Source organism: Phoenix dactylifera, unplaced genomic scaffold (assembly GCF_009389715.1).
Source record: "Phoenix dactylifera cultivar Barhee BC4 unplaced genomic scaffold, palm_55x_up_171113_PBpolish2nd_filt_p 001197F, whole genome shotgun sequence".
In the NCBI taxonomy this organism is placed as follows: Eukaryota; Viridiplantae; Streptophyta; class Magnoliopsida; order Arecales; family Arecaceae; genus Phoenix; species Phoenix dactylifera.
The window spans coordinates 26,652-45,049 of record NW_024068533.1 but is presented as its reverse complement, the minus strand read 5'-3'; the positions used below and the strand labels follow the sequence as shown (position 1 = coordinate 45,049).

Sequence of the window (18,398 nt, the reverse complement as noted above, 5' to 3'; positions counted from 1 at the left end):
AAATGGGTTCTCTGAAATCCTGAGAACGAGCCGACCCCTAAGTGCCCGAGTATACTAAAATGAAACTTAAAATATACTTAAGAATGAAACTTAAAATATACTTAAGAAAAGTAATTGAAATGAAAAGAATAATAAAATTAGTAATCCTTGCATCTCATCATTCTCTTTGCCTTAGCATCTGATTAAAACATGAATTGCTGGTATTAATCAATTTTGTGATATAGGTAATATTTTTAAAAATATAATCAAATCACTTCATTTTATAGTATACTTTACTTACTGCTGGATAAGTTGCTAAATGATTAATCAATTTATTAAGAATAACTCTATGAATTTTCTATATGCTTGATTAAGAGTTCTTATCCATGGCATTATCTTTTATTGATCTTAGACATAAGAATGTGTACTTGGTATATTTTTAGATATATGCATTATAAATACCAAGATTAAAGAAACCACTTTTGCCATATAAAATCAACTCATGCTAGTATGTACTTAATCTCAAAAAATCTTGTCATTGGCTTACTTAGACTAATTTCTACAAGGTCAAAGTTTGCTATGCATGTCATCTAGGGAAACAAACTAGAATCATTTCTAAATCTGAAAACATTGTTTCCACCTCTTAGTCTTTGAAAATTCTCCACAAGAACTTATTTGGATCTCTAAGATAGTGAACCTAGGAGATAAGCTTCTTGAGTTTGTAATTGAGGATGATTTCTCAAAGCTAACGTTGGTTTTATTCTTGGCACTTAAATTGAAATATTTTCTATTTTGGCACAAACTTACAAAAGGTTTCAAATGAAAAAGGTTTAAAAACTATGAAAATTCATGCCACAGCTTTGAAAACCAATTTGTTAATAAGTTTTGTACAGAAAATGGTATTGAATACAATTGTTCTTGCACCAAGAACACCATTGCATATAGGGGTTATAAAAACATAAAAAATAGAACCCTTGAAAAATTTGTGTAATAACAATGCTTTGTGATGGTAACTTGCTTAATTGATTTTAATTAATGTTATCATCACAGCTTGTCATATTATAAGGTTTCTATTAGATCTATTTTTGAAGAAAATCCCTTATGAACTCAAAAAAAAAGGGAAAATCAAATGTTGCACACTTTCATGTTTTTCAGTTGTACATGTTATGTTCTCAACAATGAAAGATATGCCAAATCTGATAAAACAAGTGTTTCTTTGGATATTACTCTTCAAGCAATGCATATAGAATATTCAATGAAAAGATACTAGTTGTAGAAATATCAATTCATACTATTCTTATTAAAACTATATCTTTTATTGATAATATAGTTTATCATTTTGATTTTATGTAACAATCTGAATTTTGATAGAAACAACTGTTTAAGATAATTTGATCAAAACTTAGCTAGCATGTCTTATTGATAATTATCTTAAGCAAATAGAATCTAAGCTAAATTGATTCTGAAAACAAGAAATTGATTTGACCTTGATGAATCTTCCTATTGCCTCACATGCTTGTCCTTGAACCATCTTGGTTAATGAAACTATCTTTTTAGTTCAAGTGACATGTGCTTACTTATATTTAGGCAATCTCTCGAGTAAAGTGACTCAATATTCAATTATTGTCATATCTTATGTTGAGTCATCTAGTTAAGAAATATGTTGTATGAAAGTTTTGTATCTTGAAGAAATTAATGATTTTCCTTTAAGAAAGAAAAAGATTTTGTTAATAATGCAGGATCCTCAAGCAAGAAAATGAGAGATTTCAACTTGAAGAACACCTCCACGTAAGATACAATAAACATTCACATGCAAACAAGAAAGGGGACCTTCTTCAGCCAAAAATTTACACATAAGAAATCTAGTAGGTATTTGACTTGAAGAATGCAGAATGAATCGGTAATTTTAGATAGCTCTCTCATAAATTAGCTGAGCAAAGTCAATAACTTAAATCTTATTGTGGCATGATTAAAGTCTTTAATTATTAATTTCTTGATATCATGTCTATATATGTATTGATTGACTTATACTTTTAGAAATTGTTTCATGGTTTGTCCAAACTAAAATATATCTTTGCCTATGTCATAACCATAAAATACACAAGTTTATGCTTAAAATTTTGATATAAAATAACTTGTGAGAAGCTATGAATCCTTGAGCATAATGAAAATGTTGTTTGCATGATATATATATATGATACATTAGATTATTTCTTTATTCTGCTCTTTCATGTAAATTACTTGAGAATAACAAAAAGAGAGATAAAGAAAAGAAAATGAACATTATTCAAGGAAAGTAAAATCTAAGTAAAGGCAAATACTCTAATCTTAAGAAAAAGCAAAACAAGCATAATATATTCAGCACATTTGTGAGACTTGTATGAGTATTCTTTTGAAAGGGATAAAATCCGTAATTAATTACACTTAAACAGGAGGAGTTTGAAGTGAACATTTTAACCTTTCTATATTGCTCATCATAGGGATGGTGCCAATGGGGAGGCTAGTGGTAGTACCCGGCACTATTTGACCCAACTATTCGGTGTACGGTATATTAGAGACGGCATAAGAGGAAGACTAGTGGTAGTACCTCGTGCCCCTTCCAACTCCACCGGATAGAGAGCAAATAGAGTATAGAGCATAAGAAAATTTAAAAAAAAAAACAAAAATCAAAATCAAAATATTCATTAATTGGTTAAGGAAAGAAATTCAAAAAAAATGAAAAAATGAATGACAAAGTAAATGAAAGTATACCAGAAGAATCAAATCAAGTTTTAATCACTTGAAAACGCATCTTAAGGATGAAATCAATGCATAATTATGTAAGAAAAGTTTATTTGAAAAGAACTGATTTTGATTCATGACATGCTTGTTATGTTTTGCATACTTTGAATTATATGTTTTCAATATTCAGTTTAAAATGCTCCATGCTTGAATAATTTGATTGAAACATGTTTCTACCAATAACAAATTTATTTTTCTTTTTATAACACTCATAATTTGAAATAGGCTTTAACTTTACACACAAGTTTTTGCTTCACCTTTGACTTCGAAATAACTTGTGTTCCAAAGCTTAATGAAAATGGTTTTCACTTGCAAAACATACTCCTCAATGATATGTATTTTCTGGATTCATTGATTCTCTTTGTACTTTTCTGATTTTAATAAATATATTCTTAAAAATAAAAGAAAAGAATAGAATGAATTTGCAATTAAGGCAAAATGAATTGATTTTGAATTATCTTCCATCTTGCCTAAACTTTGGTACATAATATCCTGATACATGTTAAATTGCTTCAATCTGTACCAAAATTCATATTAATTATAAAAATTCTGAATGTGCTCTAATGTTATTGAAATATGTGTTTACAAACTTATTAATTTAAGATGAGCTACAATGTAAAAGATACATATCTCAAATTATAATTTTGAAAGCATTCTTGAAAATTCTTATGAAATTCAGAATCTGATTTTGTATAAAAGCTTAAACTTAATTAAAAAATGCTTATATCGTTGCATCTTTGTAACTTTAGTCATATGCTTCAATGATCGCATCATTCAGTAGAATAACTCAATATGATTTCTAGATGAAAATTATAACTTAAAAAACAGAATTAATTTTGATGCCTTGGTTGATTGCTCTGATACGCATCCGAAACATATCATTTCTTATCTTTAAAGTATACTAATATTGGTCTAAATGATGTGTCTTTTAATGATCTTGATTGCGAACAAATATTTCTAAATATATGATTTTATTTTGATGATTAAGAAGATTTATTATGTTTCATATACACATTGCTGTGAACCTATGAGTAAGAAATTAAATTCTATAAACATTCACTTAAATGATCTTCTATATCCCTTTCTGCATGTTTTTTGCTTCCATCCTAAAAGAAAAAGCTATTATTAAAAGAGAGTGAATGCTCCTAAAGCTAGAATATTTTAACTCACGCAAATGACTCTTAAAAGAAAGAAAATATAATTGCTTTTGAAAGAAATTGAGCTTCAAAAGAATTATTTTCAGATTAATATTTCAGTACATTTTCTCAAAGATTAAGAAGAAGCATGCCTTGTTCTTGAAAAATTAAAAAGCGTGATTGATATAAATTTTGAATAATTCTAGATCATACTACATTCTTGATATCATATAATTTCAGTTTTATTCACGCTTATCATTAAAATCTGAAATTCAATAAAAAAAATGATGATTAAAGAAGAATGCATCTTTTGAGGGGGAGCTTTAGACATATCAATCTCTCTTCATCTTATTCAAAAGTCACCATCATATGATGCATACCTTGAATATTTTATGAATTATTTTTGATAAACCTCCTGGTGTTGCCATTACTTGTTTTAATTATATATAGCCCTATACTTTGTGTTTAATTCTATAGAGCGTTTATTATCTCAAATGAGTATGACTTGATACTTGCAAATATGCTCTCAATGGGTTAAATAGAAAATATGCTGAAATTTGTAGAAAACATATTTTCCAGATTAACAATTTGAATGTTTTATTGAAAATTATTTTCAAATTCTAAACTCTTAAATGGAATGCTCAATTAAGGGGGAGAAAGAAAATTTCAGGAGGAGAGATCATATGGAACTTAATCGCATAAATTCATAACTAAAGGAGAGAAAAAGAAAACTAAATGAGAAGTGATCCTAATACTTTCCAATATGTATCATCTAAAATTTAAATCTGAAAATCTTTATGATACACCTTGAGGCTTGTTATTTGATTAGTATATCTTATGCATCAATCATGAACCAAATTACAATTCAAACAGTTGATCTTAAGAGCCTCTAGTTTAATGAAAGAGGGGGAGAATAATGTGTTGAGCTAAATTTCCTTCAGTATCTCTTATGAACACAAATTTAAAGTAACTACTATATGTGATAGATTTATAGATTTTAAAATACGCCTAATTGACAAATCAGTTCTTTTGAAAATTATTTAAAAAAAAAAAACGAATTCCATCTGTCTCTATTAGAAAATCTATTTTGGAATTCACTAATAAGTTCTTATTGGCTTGCATTTTAGAGTTTCTATCCTGTGTCAATTCCTTTTAATTGATTTTGATGTTATTCTCTTTAACGGAGTAAAAGAAAGTCTTTAAAAGAGCTCTAAAAGAACTTTCAAAGCTTTGCACTTTATGTATGCTCTAAGATATATCATAAATTGCTTGAATTCATGTTTTGGTATTTATACTCCAATGTTTTTATATCATAAAAGAACTTTGAAGTCATTAAGAATTAATGATCCAACATGATGTTATATTTTTCGAGTATATAAGTTTTGATCTTATACTCTGAAAATTAATTAGATTGCTCTCATGTTGCGAAATACTTAATATATTGGGCAAAAGATCTTTGATGAACAAGCTTTCATACTTGTTATTAAAGATCTTTAAAAAAAAAGAGGTTAGATTTCCATTCGTACTTTCTTTGAATATCATTCTTGACACTTTTTGAATTAACTTAAAAAAGATTCCACCTGCACTTGATTTGAAAACTATCTTTGGAATCACATTCAATGTGCTCTCATTATAATTTGCTCTGAAATCATCTTAATTGGCTCTGATCTATGCTCATTAATCTTGTTCTGACATTATTGCCTTGAGTTATATGATTCATATTCTTGCAATAATTCGACATGCATTGACTGAAAATTAGAGTACAATAAGGGAGAGAAATATCTGAGTATAATTTATTGCTTGGCGCTTAATGTTTCATTATTTTGCAACCTTTTTGATGTTGTCAAAAAGGGGAAGAAATATCTAAGTATATGCTCATAATGCTTTATGTATTTTCACTGGAATATAAATCAGCTTAGATTGAAATGTATTGATTGGGTTAAGCTGATTAAATCTAAAGCATTATCATGAAGTATGTTTTAAATATGCATGCCTTCTACTTCATGCAACTTAGCTATACATTAGTTCTAGAACACAATCTATTTTATATTGCATATACTCCAAATTTTGTCATCATCAAAAAGGGGGAGATTGCTGACCCAAAGATTGATTTTGATGATCACAAAACCTTAAAATATAATTACTAATGGTTGTGTTGCAAGAAGAAAGATAAATTGTTTTGCGAGGAATATAGCAAGTTGGAAGAATGTAAGAAGGCCTCAAAAGTTCTCAAGAAAAGTTGGAAGAAAGCCACACTTCATTGGCCCAAGGTTCAAGTTCAAAGGATTCAAGTTAGAGGAGCAAACTCCAAGAAAAAAATTCAAACGAACAGTCCTCGAGTCGACTCCTGGAAGTTCAGAGTCGACTCTGGCACTTTGGAGTTTCAAGAAACAGTGCTCGAGTCAACTCCTACTGTTCACGAGCCAACTTCGCAGAAAAAGACAGAAAAACAGAATGTTGGATTTTAGACCCTGATAGCAAGTCGACTCCAAAAGGTTGCGAGTCGACTCCGATGCTTAGCGAGTCGACTCTCAGTTTGTCCGAGTCGACTCCTAGAGAAAAACAGTCTAAAAGGCAGAGAATCAGTTTCGGAGATCCTGTGAACGAGTCGACTCCAAGTGTTCCAGAGCTGACCCCCAAGTTAGCCGAGTCGACTCCGAGGCAGATCAGTTCAAAAGACAAAGAATCAGTTTTTCGGTCTCTGAGAGCGAGACGTCTCCCGAAGACCTCGAGTCGCCTCTCAAGTCAGCCGAGTCAACTCCAAGTTAACCCGAGTCGACTCGAGGAAGAAAATCAGAAAATGGGTTCTCTGAATTTCTGATAACGAGCCAACCCCTAAGTGCCCGAGTCATCTCCAGCTGTTGGCGAATCGACTCCAGTTTGGTCCAAGTCGACCCTAGGACAAGGCATGCACTTTAATTCAAATTTGGAACAGTGGCCGAGTCGTCTCCAGTAAAGCGCGAGTCGTCTCCAGTAACAGCCGAGTCGACTCCAGATCGCGCGAGTCGACTCCGATCCCAACGGATACATTGTCAAAATGTGCAGACGGGTCATAACGGCTCTATTCTTGTCTCTAACGGCTAGATCTTTGCTCCCACGCCATCCAAAGCTATAAAATCAAGAGGCGAGCAAGGAAAGATGTAAGGAAGAGGAAGAGAACACATAGGAAAGAGATTTCAAAGAGATTTTAAGAGAAACCTCCCAAAAGCACAAAAAGGCCATTCAAAGCAAAAGAGAGAGAAGAAGAGCATCCGAGTGAATCCCAAAGCTTCCTCTCCAACTGTGTGCTGCCTCAGTGATCCTCTACCTCGTGCGAAATCAGAAGAGGATCAAGTAAAGAAGAAGCCGAGTTCCTTCATCTACAAAACTTGTTTGAGGGCTTCTTCTCTTTACTCTATTTGTTTATATTTGTTATATCTGCTTGTTTGAGAAGCTTGTATTTGTTTTAAACTCCTATTCTGACATATTGTAACTTGATTCAATCAAGGGATTGAATCAAGGGGTTAAGGGTTGTTGGTGAGCCAGTGAAAACCAACGTTGTAGGTTGTAGTTGGTAATCCGGAAAAAACCAACTGGGTTGGATTGTGAGCCCGTGAAAACAGTCGGATCGGTTCTAGTCGGTGAGCCTGTGAAAACCGACCGAGTTCCTTGTGATCTCGTGAAAACAACAAGTTAGGTTGTGAGCTTGTAAAACAACCGGCTGTAATCTAAGGGATTATAGTGAAATTTCCAAGAGGTCTTGGGGAGTGGATGTAGGTGCTAGGGTGCACCGAACCACTATACATCTTTGTGTTTGTGATGCCTTATCTCTTGTGCTTTATGCCTTACATTCATACTTGATTGTGTAATATCTCTAGCTTTGTTTCCTATTGATTTATAAGTGATTGTTTAGAGCTTGCTTAGCTTCCACTCCATTCTTTACTATTCACATAGATTAAAATTGATCATACAACTATAAGTTAATTTTAGATCAATTGCACCCTAAAGCCATAGTATAATTGCTCTAGCTTAATTTTTCACTGCTTTACTTGTAATTGCCTAGAGCTTAAGTAAATAACATCTTATCATTCCGCTGCATTCAATTCAAAGTTAATTAGGAAACATAATTTTTAGAAAACCCAATTCACCCCCCCTCTTGGGTTGTCACCTTGAGCAACACATAACCATCTCAATTTGCTGTAACAACAATTATAAAAGAAAATAAAGCAGAAAAGGCCCCATGTTGTGGCAGACGATTGACAATCAGGGCATGGTGAGTTTAGCATGATGACAATAACAAATAAAGGAGGATATAATTAACTGAAAGTTATGACCGCTTGTTGATAAAAATGACTGAAATAAAACAAAGACAAAAGAATGAAGGAACGGATCAAGAGAAGGGGAAAAGTGGGTGCTTCGCCATGAGTTAAATAAGAATGCCCACAGAAATAGTATCTCATCGCTTACTCAGCACACTAATTAGAAACATATATCCAAATGATGTACCTCAGCAGTGGTGGAACTTGAACAATAAATCCAAGGATATTTTCACGGACCATGCGCTTATCACTTTCTGATATCTTTTGGGGCTCACCTATAGATGACAAACAGATTAGCTTTTGTATGCTACCAAAACAATCAAGTAATCACAGATTTAACCTTGTTTTTTTATGCATACCAAGTTCATGAGGTAACCAGTTTTTAGCCACAAAGTTCTTGAAATGAATGCTGGCAACTTGGCGCACAGCCATATCACAACTACCATCTACTATGATCTGCAGCAACCTCACCAAATGCTGTGGCGCATACTGAAACTGCAAAAAAGAACACTTGAATGAATCATGTGTACAGGCAAATACGTGCATGCAAGAAAGAGCAAATACACCAGTTTGTAGTCAATATTTTCTTGGGTGATGTACTTTATCTGTCTATACTTTTAGGGGGAAAAATGAACCTAAAGACAATAAAGATAAAATGTCAGTTAATATGTGCACATGGACTTTAATGGGGAATAATAAAAACAAAATAAATAATGGAAAGGAAGAAAAAAATCTAAAGGCAAGGCATGAAAATGGGAGCACAGGAAATATGTCAAATTCTGACTATCCTTGTTACTAAATTTATCTCCTTGTCAAATTAAATGCATTATGAAAAGTATAGAAGACATGAGCAGACTCCAAAAGCCATTCATAATCCCTATATATGGTATAAAATTATAATGACCTTGTCCAAGATAAGTTGAGATAAATTGGGTGCAACAGGATACATGACAAGCAAGAACACATCATGAACTGATGTAAATGATACAAAGGAAAGTAGTGAATACTGAGATGTCTTATGATCTACAAGTTGTAAATTAATAGCAATAAGTAAATGCATTATGAGAGTCTTCAAAAACTGCAAGATGATAATGCCAAAATAATAAATAAGCTTATTACTTTAATGGATTTCTCGCTCCATGTGCACGTAGACCTTTTAAGGCTGCCAATCTTTTAAAAGAAACATAAGGTTGCATATGTTGGATACACCAGTAGGGAATCCATGTCTATCATGCATCTTAATTAACCTAATCATGGAAACATATAGATAGGGGCAAACTATATACAATCTTAGCATGCTGAGATATAAAGCAACAACAATAGTTGGAGGGAATGCCGTGATGACTGAGGCTTTCTTCATATATCAGATAGCATAAACTCAGAAGATCAGAGGGAAAGGCATATACAGCATAACTATTCTTTCTTCTCCTTTTACAAGTGACAATAGAGTATTGCGTAAATACAATTGATCGAAGAAAAATGAAAGTAGATATTGGAATGGAAAAGACACTCATATACATATCCGTGCATGCACAAGCAAGGAGGATGACATCAAAGAAAAATTTAAAATTTATAACACAGAAATAAATAATTTAATTTCTGATTTTCCAAGATTGTTAGCTTTAACTCACATGGGCCCATCTGGCTATATATCCTTATTAAATTGTACAAATAGGGAAAAGTAAAAGGTAGTATATGCTTAGTACAACATCAGAAAGAGATCTAAATCTGATGCTGAGGTTTACATGGACATTATCACAGAATTTGTGATATGGTGAAGCAAAATCATGTTATGAAAGGAAGCAACTTTTGAGGCCAAAACTCAACTATGCATATTCCTTGGGATCTACAAGTTCAAAATCGTGAGCACTGGACTAGTCACAGCATGTACCATTATTGCAACAAAAGTAGCATAAGTGATAAAAGTGAATGTAATGTGATATATCACAGTTCTGAAAGATCACATGGTAAAGAATACACATCACTGCATTACACTTTCGTTGTTTGGGAAAGGAACACTGTCATCAACCCCAAGGAATATAGTAATGATTGGAACAGAAAAATGCTATTACATACATATATACATGAATGAAGAGCAGAAGGAAGAAGAAATCCCAAGCAAGGCGTAAAATTGAATGACATGCCAAACCAGCCACATAATCTCCACTTTCCCTGGTTCTCAGGTTTTTTCGCATTGGTCCACATGCGTGTATCTCCTTGGAAGATCACATAGTAACCCAGCAGGATGTTTTCCATGAATGTATCACCACTTTGAATAGACTCTATTACCGAGAAGTAAACATGGATTTGTGCAAAATCAAATTTTTAGCATGCTAGAAAAGGCAGGAACATGGCTTCAAAAGTCAATGACAGTAAGGAAGTCACAAGGTCCAATACTACCTATCTAGAAATAACAAATCAAAAACACAGGGTTTGAATGTCTATCACAAGATCCAAGCACTTGAATGGCAAAATTTGCAAGCTTATCTCTTTAGTTGGAAATGAACTAAATTTGGATCAAAACACATATTTTTATACTGAGTCAAATAAACAACATCAAATTAAGAAACCACGAAGATAAAGGATGTATCAAACAATCAAACATGGGACAAGCGCCAGCATCGACAACCTTAAAACCCTGTCGAGGACTCAAAAGCTAAAACATGAAATTAGTAAGATAGAAGCTATGGGCGAAGAATTCACCTGGTTGAGGCTCTCCTCGGCCGCCTTCCTCTCGTCCGGATTGGGGCTAAGCGCGGCCCGGAGAACAACCGCGAGGCTAGGCAGATCCATGACCACGGAAACCCAAGGGGCAGTGGATTCCCGAGGATCGGACGGGCGAGGAGAAGGAAAGGGCTGATCCGAGCTAGGGTTTGGGTGGGTGAGCAGGGTTTTTGGGAGAGAGAGAGAGAGAGAGAGAGAGAGGAGAGAGGAGACAGGAGAAGGAGTCCCTGGCTCGCCTTGTTCCTGGGAGGAAGAAGCGCGGAGGGGGGGGGGGTGTGGAGGGCGTGGAGGGAGAGAGAGCAAACCGGTATTTAACCCTAGGGTTAGGTCAGGTCTGGCCACCAAATCTCCACTCGGAGTCGCATCGCTTGTGTCCGAATTGGCCAGGTCCAATTTATGCTACAAGGCCATCTAAACTATCAAACGGACGCGGCATGCTATGTGGCGGGAGATAAGCAGCAAACTCAATGATTCTGCAGGTAGCAACGAATAGAATTCCGACATGTAGAAGTAGGAATCCGTACCATAGATGGGTTTCGAAGTTTCTGGACCGGACCCAGGGAGGCGGGGCGGTTCGAGTTATTTCCATTGCACGTCTGGCGGGATCTTTGTCTGGATTCCGACTGACTTGAGGATTTTGATGCGTGTACTGGGGTCTAAGTGCATTGCAGGATCTCGAGCGTCTGATTGGTGGATCATCTGGAATGGGCGCACGCCCGCCCAAGCCCCCCCCCCCCCCCCCCCCCCCCCCAACATTGGTTACAGTGTGCGAAGTGAAGTGCGACAATCGGCGACAGTTGGGTTCATAGATCGTTCTGGGGTTCAGTGAACTGTCTCATGCCAGACCTATGCCTCTTCTTTAGGAAACAGTTGTATTTTATTAAAGGGTGCTCTAGCTTGGAGGTTCCAAGAAAATATATTATCGTACAACCCGAGAGCAATTAGTTTAAAAAAAAAAGAATTTAGTTTCCTTCCATAAGTTACTATATGTACTATTAAAACTTCTCTCTCAAGGAACTAAAATACCAAAAAAAAAATATACTATTTTATTCTATTATATTTAAAAACTATTTTGAGTTTATTAGAAGTTCAATGACCATATGGATGTAAGACTCAGTAGACTGAGCTCGGTTCACTTGACCGGCCCAGCCTTTTTTGGCCCAAAAAAAAAAGAAAAAAAAAAAGGCACGTATCGCGTACGTATCTGTAGGGAAAAGACTCTCGATAGGAGTCTTTTTCCTCTCCGAGAAGGTCGGACAAAATCTGACTCTAAGCCATATTCCGGTCGTGACTAAGCTCTATTTAGAGCTCGTCCCCATCTTCTCTTCCCCCACCAAAGGAGCGTCCTCAATCGAAGCTCATCATCGGAGTAATTCCTCGGCCTTTCTCTCCGAACGTCAGTTGTTATCGATGTTGTTACCACGGCCAAATGTTATCGAAAGTCAGGTAAGAACATGGCAATCTTTGTTTAACTCATCTCTCCCTCATACATAACTTTTGGAAGCTCGTTTTCAGTCGGCAATCGTCGGATTTTTGACGAAAAAGGACAATGCCTTGTTTCCTCCATTTTGATCAACCGATCCTATTTTCTTTCGATTCTGGCTACCTCCACCATTGGTGCTTGTCGTCGGAGGCTTACTTTAATCCCTCATGGTAGCTAGAAGCTGTGGCCGGAGCTCTGGCCACCGGGATGTTGGGAATTGTATCCTAAGAGTCAATCATCAGTGTGCTGATGATTGAATTTTGTAAATGAATTGACAAATTAATAAAGTGTTATTTGGCATTGTTCATTATTTCATTGTACATCTTAAAATGAACTCTTATATGATGAAGTCCTTAGGACTTGTTTATGATAAAAGAGGATTTATCTTCAAGTCCTTAAAACTATTCGCGATCAAATGATATGTTGTTACTAGGACGACAACATTATCGAGATTAGATCGTTGTGTGATATATACTGTTGCCCAAGGTCACAAGCCAAGAGGGAGGGGGGTGAATTGGTTTTTTTTAATTTTCGATTCCTTAATTATGTTAATTGATGAGTGAGTAATTTAGTTAATATAGATTAAGTGCAAATAGTGAAGTTAGAGCAATACACAATACAAACAACAAGAAGTATAGTGGTTCGGTGCTCTCCTATGCACCTACGTCCACTCCCCAAGCGACCCCTTGGGAATTCACTATAATCCCGCGGATTACAGTTGGATTGTTTTCCGGGCTCACAATCCAAAAACCTTTACACTTGGTTTTTCGGGATCACCAAAAACCTATGTTGGTTTTACGGGCTCACCAACAAACCTTCACCGTTGGTTTTACGGGTTCACCAACAAATCTACACCGTTGGTTTTACGGGCTCACCAACAAACCTTACAAGATTGTTAAGAAGAAAAAGAAGGTTGAAACTCCTAGATGAGCAGATATAACAATTATAAGCTACAAAGAAGAGTTAGAATATAGTTATCGCTTTGATATGGCTCTTATCTTCTTTGTCAAGGAATGCTTCACTCTTCGAGGGTTGGTGGAGCTCTTAATGTCTCTTTTGATCTGCTCAACCACTTCCTTTTGACTCTTGAATGAAGCACCTTGATGAAGAATACTAGAGCTTTGTCTTTCTTGAGTGAACTTTGATTTTCATGCAAAAGATAACTTGTTCTGATGAATAGTATCATTATAAATACTTTCCCACATGTTTAGATTACTCCCCATTGGTTAGATTTGAAAAACTATCCGTTACTAGACGTTGGGAGGTCAAAAAGTACTTCTGCAGAACTAGCCGTTATGCTTCTGCCCGTGCTGGGATCGACCCAAACTTTTCTGAAGTCGACTCAAACCACTGTTCATCATACTTGGGGTCGACTCAACTTCTACTGGGGTCGACTCCTGCTACAGCGGGGTCGACCTTCTCAGGAATCACAGAACCTTGTATTTCAGCTATTTTTTCACTGGGGTCGACTCAAGTTCCATTGGGGTCAACCCTTTCAGGGATTCCAGAGACACAGTTTTGAACGACATAGCCTTGGGGTCAACTCATGTTCAGTTAGGGTCGACTCCATTGGGGTCGACTCAAGCATTCCTGAGGTCGACTCCATCTGGGGTCGGCTCAAGGAAAGTTGGGGTCGGCCCTCTCAGTAAATTCTAAAGACTTGTTTTCTTGAGGCTTGAAGCTAGGGTCGACTCAAGCATACTTGGGGTTGACTCCACTACTGTTCATCCATGCCATTTTCGCAGAGGTGTGCCTGATGGTTTTATGATGTGCCAAGGTCGACTCCACCTATGTTGGGGTCGACTCATTCCACACTTTGCTGCATCTTAAGATTAGACTCATCCATACAATCAATGAAATATATTTCAAGCAATTTTGAATGTATGCCATGGTAGTACTACATACTCTTAACAATGAAAATTACTATTTTGCCCTTAAGAGTACGTTTCACTTGAAACTTTGCTATTACAAATTTTATCTCATTATTGATCATTGAAAGACATCTTGATTTCATTCTTCTAATGTATCGAGAGTGTCGAACTTAGTAATGATGTATCATGTTAACTTGTAGTACTTAATTAGATATTTCCTCAATGGTTGTGTTAATCATCAAAATAACACTATCATCCTCATATACATTAGTTATCCTCTTAACCAAGGAGTGTGGAGACACTGATATATCACACAGGTGAAGTGTAGGAGTATATTTCACTGAACGTGACCAATTTCGAAACACTCTACGTCGAGAGATGTTCTGAGTGGATATAGGTATAAGTATCCCTTAAACCTAAGATCACCATAGTGACTAGCAAGCAACTTACTGTACTTTGGTACCGGACTAGCAGAATTTCTAATCCTGGGATGGAAGGTCATTGGGTGCAGTCAAGTACTTGCAAAATTAGTGCATGAGTCAAGATGGAATTGACCCCTCCTGAAAACAGAAGATAATGCTTTCTGTTTAATTTAGCAAAACTTTGGCAGGATAATCCTTGTGAAGAGTCACAGGATTTCTAAAGTTGATCATATAGAGGATGTACTTATTATAGAGTTGACAGAACTCTGAAGTAATCCTGACATTAGGAGTCAAAGGGATGAATTATACAGTAACCATAGTCCAGGGTTCCAGAATATTTGCTTCGCATATATTTGGCCTATCCAGACGTCGAGTACCATTGCTGGATGATCATTTCGATTAGTACAAGAAGTTGTTCTTGTGCTACCGACTTAGGTTCGAACCTATGGGGTCACACGCATAGAAGTTTCTAGGTTGATCAAATGACAGATTGATGATTAGGAATCATTCAGGGGTAATTTGGTCAATTCGAATGACAAATTATCTTAAGCAAAAGTTACATTAAAATAATTATTGAATTATTAGAGGGTTAATTAGTAATTGAATTACTAATAAATTTAATTTGATTGAATTATTGGACTTTAATTAAGCAAAATTGAATTAGATTCAATTTGGGCTAAATTAGGGTTTGACCTAATTCGATCGGGTTCGACCCGAGCCGATTGGGCATAACCTAATTGATCGGATTTGACCAAATTGGATTGGGCTTGACTCAAGTCAATTAAGAGTCCTTATTCGATGAGGATTAAGAGTCCAAATAATCAGAATTTATTATGAAAAAAAATTTCTAAAATTTAAGATACTAGCTTTATTTCTTGGAGAAGAAAAACACCTCATCCTTATCCCTAAAAACAGTGATATCTATCCTCTTTATTTTTGGCCAATTTTTGGCATGAGGAAAGAGGAGGTGTGGGGCTATTTTGCAGAAAAATATGGCACCTTAAATCTTCCTAAAAAGATAGGAATCAAATCCCTAATTTGTAGGAACTGCATTGCACATCAAGCAGGGTGGCGTGCAGCTGAAGTTTGGGGTGAAATAACCTCCTAATTTTTAGGGATTCTTGGCACAAGATTAAAAGAGAATTTGTTCATGTCTTAGCTTCTGATTCACCAAAATTTTTTGGAAATTTTGTCAGCCAAATTCGTTGGCCAAATGAGGTGTGAGGCGTGGGGGGTCTTTTAGCTATAAAAAGACCCCCACGCCTAGGGTTTGATGATGATGGTCTTTAGAAAGGGTTCTAAATTCTGAAAAAATTCTGAGAGCCAGCCACCTTATCACCTCCTTCTTCTCCTTCATCTCCATCCTTCATCCTCTCGAAGAAGAATCAAAAGTTGAGTGCTTCGAGGAAGAAAAGTTCAACCACTGCACCACCTCTGTACGAGCTAGCACTCCTGCAGTTGTGGATCTTTCTAGAGCTTCGCGTGGACTATCCGTAGAGGCCGGTGATAAGTGCTATATTGTGCATAAATTAATATCTTATTCATAGCACTTATCATTATTTTAATTCACATATTTTGCAAATTCAACTAAAAAAATGTGTTACCTTCATCACTGCATTTTAATAAATTATTAAAGGTAATTCAAGTTTTACTTATTTACTGATTAAACTTAATGTATGCAGGTCGAGTCAAGCTTAATTAGGTAAAGCCTAAACTGACACTGCATCATTTCACATCCTCCAGAGTCAACTCCAAGAACTCTTCTCCAAAACCCAGTGCTTCCCATTAATTCATGACTCTTCATAAGTTCACCTAAATTTCTTTCCACTCGTTCCAACTTTTTTTTCACATGATCCAATTCTCCTATTTTAATCTCAAAAACAATAAAATCCTTTCAATTATTTGCCTTTCAGATCTCAAAGCATACCATCATAGTTGCACGGATCCCAAAGCTCCATCCACTCCTCACATCTTGTTCAAACTCCCAGCTCCCGTATCCCATTTCAAATCCAAATCCAGCGTCTTCAACCAACCCATCCTCATACTCCCCAGCTCCCAGCCGAATCTAACCTTTCTCTCGCGTCCAGCCTGTGTCCCACGAATAAAGCCAAGTCCCAAATTTCACGCATCTGCCCGCGTGTATCCTAACATCTCTCCCCGTTCCGCGTCACCGGATCACTTCTCCCGTAGAACCCGTCCCAAGCTCATCTCCTTTCAGCCGAATTCCCATTTTCCATCGTCCGCAAGATCTTCTTCAGCTTCTAGATAAGCTTCAAATCCCTTCACCCCAACAGATCAATCCTTCATCTCTTACTAAAAATCTCTTCTTCCCAACATCATCGTCAACTTCTCATCCGAACCAGCTTAAATTCTTATCCCAAGAAAATCCTATCTTCCCAGATCAAATCCCGGCATCCCCTGTTCCCAATCGGATGAACATTCCAAATAACCACTCCCAGCCATTTCCTTCTTTCCGTGAGCCAACTCCTGTTAGATGTATGCCCTAGAAGCCAATTTGGCTGACACATTGTTGATTCTAGGGACATAATTTTGTACTTGACTATTTATTATTGAATAAATAAAAGGCATCTTTTTCATTCATATTGTTTATGTGTCTATGAATCGTCCAAGAAATTAATAAGATGATGATACATATTCTCAAGAGTTGAGAATTTGAGCCATGTATCATTGGTGATTAATTTCTAAATGCTCCTGATCAAAGGATCATCACGAGGACGGTGATCGATCCGATCAGTGCACAGATCACTCTCCTTCTGGATGGACGAGACTTGAGTCCACAGTGTAGGGACACTGAAGTGATAGTGCAGGTGCTTGTTAGAGAACAAGGGTACTGAGCGTGACCAATACAAGAAGTCACTTGGATGTCTATCCACTCGTCAGTGACTTGCTTGATGTTGCAGTAGTGTGACTGGTCCTTTGACCTGCGGCGCTTCGGCTACTCACAGTGAGGTTATTGTAGTTTGACTGCACACATACATGGTCTCTAGCCATATGGGTCCATGCAGTGTAGATTGGCTGCAGTAAGTTCACTGTAGGAGTAGGGTATGCACCTATATGGAATCTATCGACCTTGATAGATAAGGAGAGATCCTATGTGATTTATAAGACTGAGTTCGTAAGACCTCGGCCGGGGCAGTATGCACAGTGGAGAAAGAGTTTTTTCACTATCGAACTCGAGTCGAATAAATCTTGACATATGACAGACGATGGGGTTTGACGAGTTGTCCATGACCTCCGTCCTGTAGGGATCCACGATAGTAGGACTGTATCACATGTTAACTGCACCTAGAGGTTCATCATTCCATTCTGCTGGGTAGCCACTACATGCTGCTAGGTGTCACTGGTGGATGGTGGGACTCATAGGGATTATCTTGATGATCGATAAACCCTAATGAGTTGAGTTGGAATCGTTCCAACCCATTGAAAGGAGTTTTCAATGATATAGTGATAGAGATCACAATATATCTCACTACCAGTCAGAATAGAACCTATGGGGTCACACACACTAGAAGTATTGACTGATCCGATGGTTGAAATCGTGATTAGGAATCACAAGAAATCAATTTGATTGATAAGAAGTTGAAGAAGGAAAAAGGAATTAATTAATTGGACTTGAAACAAGAATCCTACTTCGGGTAGGATAACTAGAGTTCTAATTGGATTAGGACTGGGATTCCTACTTG

The 18,398-nt window shown here is 36.3% G+C and overlaps 1 protein-coding gene across 1 annotated transcript in view; it reads right to left on the bottom strand.

Moving 5' to 3' along the window:
• Positions 1 to 11,217, bottom strand: part of LOC103698335 (importin beta-like SAD2) — a 78,582-nt gene extending 67,365 nt beyond the window's left edge. Inside the window, 3 exon segments of the mRNA XM_039121730.1 lie at positions 8,382 to 8,469; positions 8,554 to 8,689; positions 10,898 to 11,217. Coding sequence (XP_038977658.1) covers positions 8,382 to 8,469; positions 8,554 to 8,689; positions 10,898 to 10,987 — 314 coding nt within the window. The 5' untranslated portion in view covers positions 10,988 to 11,217.
• Between the last annotated feature and the right edge of the window lie 7,181 nt (positions 11,218 to 18,398).